The sequence below is a fragment of the Misgurnus anguillicaudatus genome, unplaced genomic scaffold (assembly GCF_027580225.2).
Source record: "Misgurnus anguillicaudatus unplaced genomic scaffold, ASM2758022v2 HiC_scaffold_32, whole genome shotgun sequence".
Classification (NCBI taxonomy): domain Eukaryota; kingdom Metazoa; phylum Chordata; class Actinopteri; order Cypriniformes; family Cobitidae; genus Misgurnus; species Misgurnus anguillicaudatus.
Window position 1 is genome coordinate 4005136 of NW_027395282.1, and position 7952 is coordinate 4013087.

At 35.8% G+C, this 7952-nt stretch overlaps 1 protein-coding gene across 1 annotated transcript; it reads right to left on the reverse strand.

Moving 5' to 3' along the window:
• Positions 1-2032: 2032 nt before the first annotated feature.
• On the reverse strand, positions 2033-6974 carry LOC141363073 (uncharacterized). The gene is made up of 9 exons (XM_073865559.1): positions 6806-6974; positions 6450-6527; positions 5791-6138; positions 5454-5717; positions 5054-5371; positions 4656-4874; positions 3397-3494; positions 3242-3289; positions 2033-3154 (listed from the first exon to the last, which is right to left on the reverse strand). Exons 2-8 carry the CDS (start codon positions 6493-6495, stop codon positions 3281-3283), a joined length of 1302 nt encoding a protein of 433 aa, XP_073721660.1. The 5' UTR covers positions 6496-6527; positions 6806-6974; the 3' UTR covers positions 2033-3154; positions 3242-3280.
• Between the last annotated feature and the right edge of the window lie 978 nt (positions 6975-7952).

Consider the following 7952-nt stretch of genomic DNA (forward strand, 5'->3'; position numbering starts at 1 on the left):
ATCACAATCAACTCGTTTCTCGACTGCATAAAAATCCTTCCTTGGCATATTGCGTTACAAAACATTGAAGTGTGTAACCGATCGCATTTCTAGTTTATGTTAATTAGCTTATACGGGCTACGTTAATTAAAACAGCTCATAAGGGCTGACTTCGCGTTAGAATCATAACACAAAACAGGGAACGTAAATCACCTTGTGTTTTTTTAAACTGAGGTGAACAGAGCGAAGACTTTACAGTGGAAAGAAAACTGCATTGTATTGCTCCAGCGTCACATTGTGTAAACTGCATTTATAGTAAGGAAGCGCACATATGCAGATATCATAGCAAATAGCAGTAAATACACACACCTTGCTCTCTTGTGAAGTTCACTCCACACTGTGAGTCCATGGATTAAAGAAGGCGCTAAAACGCAGAGTAAAGACGGGGCGGAGCTAAGAGGGCTCAGTTTAAAGGGGGGGTTGCGTTTGCGGCACTGTCCTTGGCTGGGGCCCCAAAAAATTCATGGGCCCTTAGAATCGTCCTAACTTTTCCCCCCTTTACAGCGCCCCTGTGCACATGCGCAGAACATTTGCGCTCCAAGTTCACGTAAGTTATGAATCTCGTCACAGAAACACGCAACAACAACAGCATTAATGGAGTCACACGCTGTACTAAATTCTGCAGCCTTTGTTTATACTTTTAAAACATTAGGCTACTTAAAGCAATAAATAGCGTTGTGACTTTTGAAAAGTGTGTTTTCATTACCTATATCGGAAAACTTCTTAAGAACAACTCCAACTCAGTTTTTTGACTTGTATACAAAGCGTGAACTCCAACGAGAGATGCTGTCGCAAGCGTAGCGTTGCCAAGTCCTCTGCTTTTTTCGAGTTTAGATTTGGGATTTGTTTAAACTGTTTCCACCAGTTGTTATTTTCTGCGGGTTAAAGATTACATTATTTCGTTTATACGTATTTGGGCTGTGAATAGTCATTGTGATGCTTTTGGGCTAGTTTTGAACGTCCAGTCGATGGTTTTGATACGTGACTCTGGCAACCCTGGCTGTGCGCTTGCGCAGACTTTCGGCTCGGATTCTAAATAATGTACATGTAAACGAACATTTAAATCAGATTGCAATGTTTAGGGTGCATGTAAACTGTATCGTCGTAACCTTTAATCGTATTAAATTTAGTCGGATTGACAAAATGTTGTGCATGTAAACACTTACTCATTTTATAAACTAATGTAGGGAATAGTGAATGAAGGTATGGAGTTATTTCAGACACCGCCCTAGACATTTCTTAATACAGTTTAAAACACTGACAAACATTTTTAGAATAGCAGAAGATGCAACAACAGATTGTAACTACATTTATCTTCATGTTTACTTTAATAGAGGTTATAGCCAGCATATGAAGTTAGTTTTGAATTCATGTTTTCTTTAAATTACAAAGAAAATATTTTTTCATTCTCTTTGATCAAATAGCCTTGGAAAAAATACCCACTTGCATGGACAGATGAACCTTGACAACAGAAAGAGCTTCCTTTAGTGGTTAACATTGTGCCTGCAAGATTGTTTGACATAAATAAATACACAATGTGTTTAAAAAGACAGTTTGAGAAGCTGTATCTGTAGTGAAACTGCAGTAGCAGCAGCATGTAGGCTGTCAATCACAGAAGTGGGCGGGACACAGAGGCAGACTGAACGCTCTTAAAGAGGAACACACAAATATTGTACTCGGCACTATGCCTTCTTAACGTGTTACCTTGCAAATTATTATATGGTACATTTATTTTGCTACTTAATTTAAAAATATACCCACTAGAAAAGTGAAGGATTTCCGTATACCCATTGTTTTGTGTGTTGTAGTACATTAGACTCTGTTGTGTGTCGCCCTCTCCTGGAATAAACTTGAAGTCTTTATGTGGTAGATTTACAGCAGTGCATCATGTCTTCATGTTTCCCAGAAATAATATAATCCATACACTGTCAGAAACAAATGTATAGAAGACTATCTTGTTAAAACAGTAAATGACCAATCAAAATCAACTTTTTATATGTACTTTTATTTAATCTTTATTTAACAAAGTCTCCCAACTCTTTTTGCGTGAAACATTACACAGAATACACATTATTACATGAAGATGAAATTAAAAACAATAAAAATAGAGAAAAAAAGTTAAAATTCACTCATATAAAGGACTTTTAATATTATTTGTAAATACTGAAATGTCATGCAAATGTATTTATACAAAATCCAGCTTGAGAATAGCAATAAAACACCCTAAAACAAGATAAACTTATTTTTAAGCATAAATCATATAAGTGCTTTAAACTTTCCCATGATAAAAAAAATGACCAAGCTGTTGTTATATTCTGAAGATTAATTCATGACCAGAGTGCAGAATAAACAAAACATTTTCTACTGAGTCCTGAATAAAACCAAAATACACTGAAGAGTCGACATCTAGAAGAGACAAAATCATAGCAACTATTTGTAAGTGAAAGTAGGTTACCCAAAAAAGAAGTTAACTCAATACGGCTTAAAGAAATAAATCAATGCTGCAGTCTCCTCAAAGTTAATGAAACCAAAGACTGTATTATAAAATATACAACAATGACAATGAATTATAAAACATAAAGAGCTATGATACACAGTCAGTGTCTAAACTGTGAAATGCAGTGAAAGCAACATGCATGTAAATAATGCCATTATAGTCCAAAACATTTTTAAAATAAACTTAACAAATGCTTTCTTAACTACAAGATTAAAGCACAGCCCTGTAATAAAATCCTAACCTAACTAAAAACAGCATTGAGTTCAATAACAGCCTGACTTATAGTGAAGATGAAAGTAGATCACAGTATCATCTACATAAAGATGCACTATAGCAAAGTTTTTACAGGATTTATGTATTGTGATGTTACAGTTGATCTGACACTGACACAAGACTGTTGAATGATAAACTCAATACTTCAATGAATAATTCATCTATTTGAACATTAGATTATTTACACTGAGCTGTCATTAATATATCACTGTATATGACATCACTGCATCACTGATGTCACTGCTGAGAGACTGTTGCTAGGTGATGATGTCATAAAGAGAGTTGTGACATCACTCCAGTAGTTCTGATGGACAGACAGCTGATCTACTCACAGACCTGCAACATCTAACAATGACAAACACACAGAAAGAGATAATGTTATAAAATCTGACCATTAGTTTATATAACATACAGATATACAGATTTTCTCACCTCTATTTGTTAGTCATCTTGTTTTTAGATGATTTCAATTTATTCATGCTGATGAAAAAGCCATGGTATTAAGATTCATACTCTTGAAATCTGAATTCATATCAGAATATTCACTCTATGTTATGCAATTTTGAGTTTTACTTATGTCTACTTACCACATACAGAGCTTCAATGATGAGAAACTGAGGCAGAAACACCAACAGAGAGAGAAACACTGAGCTGTCCACTGCTTCATTTGTTTTGTCTATTGCATCTAAAAAAAGACACAAACTCAGTTATATTAATAAAAGGCAGAACATTCAGAATTTGACTTTTCTGTGATTCTCAGATTTCAGTCTCACTGCAGCCGTTATCACAGCGCTACTCAGCAAATAACCATCATGACAGCTGTGTGCATATTTTCAAAATAACACAAAAGTTCTGAGTGATGCGTTATGTCGTTCAGTGCCACAATCAAATTTCACCTTGATTGTGTTTCCTCATCTTCTTTTTTAGGGGTTTCCCCAGTAATGATAGTACACAAAACAACACGGCACACCGGCACCTGACTTTGAAACCTGCAGAAGCTGCGCCAGTGACTTATTTGACTTATTAGGCAATAACTAACCAAGATGTGTGCTTGTACTTGTAATTTTGACAGACCTGCTCGCTTGAACATTTCTGTAATTTTGTAGCATCTCGCTGCGTCTGTGGCCAGGGCTTTTTTACCTTCTCTCCTCATCCATGTGTTTGTGCTCCCTTTTAATTGCACAATTGTTAGATATAGCCAAAGAGGCAGTGCGTGGCTGACGTTGGCAAATGTAGCATTTTGAAGTAGACTCTGTCTGACTAAGCTTGCGCTATTTAATGTGCACATTCATCCGGTGTGTGATACCTGCGAGTTGTCCTTCACAGGACGCAGTGCATAAGAACATGTTAAATAATCATAACACAAGCACACGTATCTTTATTTAAACTTTATTTAACCGCAACAATGACACGCTTTTGGCAAGATTATTAATCATGAATTAGATCATTAAAATATTTTTAGATCATTAAAACATGGATATTCATCATGAGTATTGCAATATTAAGCTCAGCAGTGCTCTCACGTCAAGTTTACACAGTAAAACATATTTAACTTTACGCAACATGTTGCGTTGATCAATACATTGTCATGGTCCTGTCTTCAGGTCATACCCTGTGTCTCAATCTGTTCCCTTTAATATTCAGATGTCAAAGGGCAGGAGGAATCACAGCTCAGTAATGTAGATTGAACAAGTTTTGTTCAACTTGAAATTTCACTTGAATTTCACAATAAGAAACAACTTATCTTTTTAGGTGTTACCAACTGAAGTTATTTTTAAGTTGATCCAACTGTTTACTTTTTACAGTGTAACAGTAAAGTCAGATGTATGATGAGATGTTGTGTTACCTCTTACAGTACAGGAATACTCATATAGCTCCTCACTGTTGATTGAGTCCAGGTACAGCTTGTTTAATAATGTCAATCCATCTGTTACCTGTTGTCCATTCTTATACCAGATGTAAGTATGTTTGTTATCCAGAGTGCATCCGGTTGAACAGCTTAATATCACTTTTTCTCCATCTATCACAGGGTCTGGACTGCTTATCACTTGTGTATCTGAAATTTCTAAAACAGAGTTCACATAAACGAATTTTCAAAGCTGGGCCTCATATTTTTGATATAGCTCAATTGGTAAAGCATGACCTAAACCTCTTATCACAGTTGTATTGATATCAGACTCCTACACGAGCTATAATGCTTCAGTATAATGAGTGCTGCACAGAGAGTTTATTATGAGCAGTTACCTCTAACAGTAAGAAGGACTCCAGGATAACCAGAAACTACATCTGATGTGTTAGTGATGAACCTGAACTGATAATCTCCAGTGTCACTCATGTTGACGTCTTTGATTCTCAGTGTGTTTCCCAAATACTCCACACGACCAGAAAACTGATGATCCTCATGTAGAGCCAAGTGTCTGTTTTGAAATTCCCAGTATGTTTCCTCTACTGTATATCCAGTGGGATGTTTGTATGAAGAGTGAATATCTACTGTTGATCCCACTAAAGCACAAACTCTTCTAGAGGTGTAAGTCACAACCCAACAGCTACTGTTAGAAAGACCTGAAAGAGTCACAAAATACTGCTGTAACATTCACAATCAATTACAAACACACTCATACTGTATATGATTCAACAAGAAAACTGCAAAGTTTGATCTTCCATTTTAATTTAAATATTTTATAAATGTCAGACTCACGCACAGATGAAGAAGGTGATGAAGAAGACACAGAGCAGTAATAACTGTCAGTGTTTCCACTGGATGACACAAATATGGTTTGGTTATATGTTAAATGTTCTCCATTCTTGTACCAGTGGTAAATATATTTAGATGTTAAAGGGCAGGAAGAATCACAGCTCAGTTTTACTCGCTGTCCTGTAGATTCAGGATTCATCTTCACCTGTAAACCTAAATCATTAAAATCTTACATTAGATGAGAAATAAAAAGAGTTTAACTGGACTGATGAGAATGTAAATGTACCTGTGACTGTTAGATTGACTGTGACTGAGCTGAGATGTTTAACTCCATCCTTCATAATGATCATGAGCTGATATTCTCCACTGTCTCTCTCTATCACATCTGTTATCATGACATACGAACGATCTTTAATGATCCTCTGATTCACTCGTCCTGAGTAATCTGAATCTAAAGTCAAATCTTCAGGTTCATCTTTGTTTCTCCAGTTTGTTCTCTGTTTCTGACTGAACCAGAACCCAGTTTTGATGTTGATGTTTGAGTAAACGCACCACACTGTTACCAGTTCTCCCCTCGCAGCACAAATATTCAGTTCATTACAGGTTACATTAAAGTTGTCCAATGTTAGTAACCCTGAAGAACAAAACCGTCATATTAATATTTCTAGCTTATCTGTATTTAACTTCATTAAAATGACAGAGCGAGATGAGAGATTCAGACAGTCCTGTAAGGATATGAACCCTCATTCATCAATTTTATTCTCAAACACAAATCTCTAAGTTCAGTTTTAAATATACAAACTCACTTTAAGTGTTTAAGTGATCCAAACGGAGAATCCATCCTTTGGCGTACAGCAATGTAAATTAAATTAGACTAAACTAGTTTAAAATCTGACACATAATAAATTAAAGCATTTCAGCATAACACAAAACTGTGTTTCATACCTTGAATGTGTAACAGCAGGATCAGTGATGACAGTCTGAAGTTCATGATTTCTCTTTGTAGAAACTCACATATACCAGCTACAAAACATTAAAGAAGAACTTTTCTTAATGCTGATAAAAAACACAATGTTAGTTTGACTGTGACTTTCTCAATCGGATGCAAAAATACGTTGTGCACATGGGCAGAACATTTGCGCTCCAAGTTCACGTATTATATTTATGAATCTCGTCAACAACGCATTAATGGAGTCACACGCTGTACTAAATTCTGCAGCGTTTGTTTATAATTTTAAAACATTAGGCTACTTAAAGCAATAAAATAGCGTTGTGCCTTTTGAAAAGTGTGTTTTCATTACCTATATCGGAAAACTTCTTAAGAACAATTCCAACTCAGTTTTGACTTTTATACAGAGTAAAGCGTGAACTCCAACGAGAGATGCTGTCGCAAGCGTAGCGTTGCCAAGTCCTCTGCTTTTTTTCGAGTTTAGATTTGGGATACTGTTTAAACTGTTTCCACCAGTTGTTATTTTCTGCGGGTTAAAGATGAAATTATTTCGTTGATAAGTTATTGGTATTTGGGCTGTGAATAGTCATTGTGATGCTTTTGGGCTAGTTTTGAACGTGCAGTCGGATGGTTTTGAAACGTGACTCTGGCAACCCTGGCTGTGCGCTTGCGCAGACTTTCGGTTCGGATTCTAAATAATTACATGTAAACGAACATTTAAATCAGATTGCAATGTTTAGGGTGCATGTAAACTGTATCGTCGTAACCTTTAATTGTATTAAATTTCGTCGGATTGACAAAATGTTGTGCATATAAACACTTACTCATTTTATAAACTAATGTAGGGAATGAGTAGGGGGAGGCTGCAGACCTGGAGCCGGTAGATCTACGCCCCTGACAGTTTTACGCCCCTGTTGTTCCTCGTGCGTCCAGTAGGGGGAGGCTGTATATTAGTATCATATATCAAAACAGCAGACCGTATGATAGCAGCAGACCTTCTTGAAGCGAAACGAATTGAGGTATGTTAAATAATCTGCTAAAGTTATTGTTGTTGATTGTATTATAATGATACATTTATTATTTATAAACGATTGATGCGATATACTGCCATTAATTATAAGTAACCATTGTTTCTAACACTATTCAACCTTTGCTTTATTTATTTTTATTAGTGAGCGAGAGCACTTTGATAGCAGGATAAAAAAACATTCAAAGAGTGGCAAACCATAGGAGAGTCATCTACAGGAGTAATTAAGAAATAACCAAGTCATGGTGTTAATAAAAAAATTTGTGAACCACAATATTGTCTCTTTCTTTTAAATGACCCTTGGAATTTTAGAAAAGTTACATTGTGTTTGTCTTCATAAAATGCTATGTAGGACATGTTTTGTAGCTGTATGACGACCTATTGTGAATTGTACAGCATTTAGGATCCATATGATTACAGTACTTTATGTCTAATGGCCTAAATATGGTTAATATCTAAATGTAACTTAATA

Bases quoted from the DNA above. Each gene is read 5' to 3' on its own strand.
- LOC141363073 (XM_073865559.1), bottom strand. From the start codon at position 6,495: ATGAACTTCAGACTGTCATCACTGATCCTGCTGTTACACATTCAAG. The intron at 4,875-5,053 runs GTAACTGCTCAT...ACTCTGTTTTAG, and splicing joins AGTCCTTCTTACTGTTAGAG to AAATTTCAGATACACAAGTG. The intron at 3,495-4,655 runs GTAACACAACAT...GTCTTTTTTTAG, and splicing joins GTATTCCTGTACTGTAAGAG to ATGCAATAGACAAAACAAAT.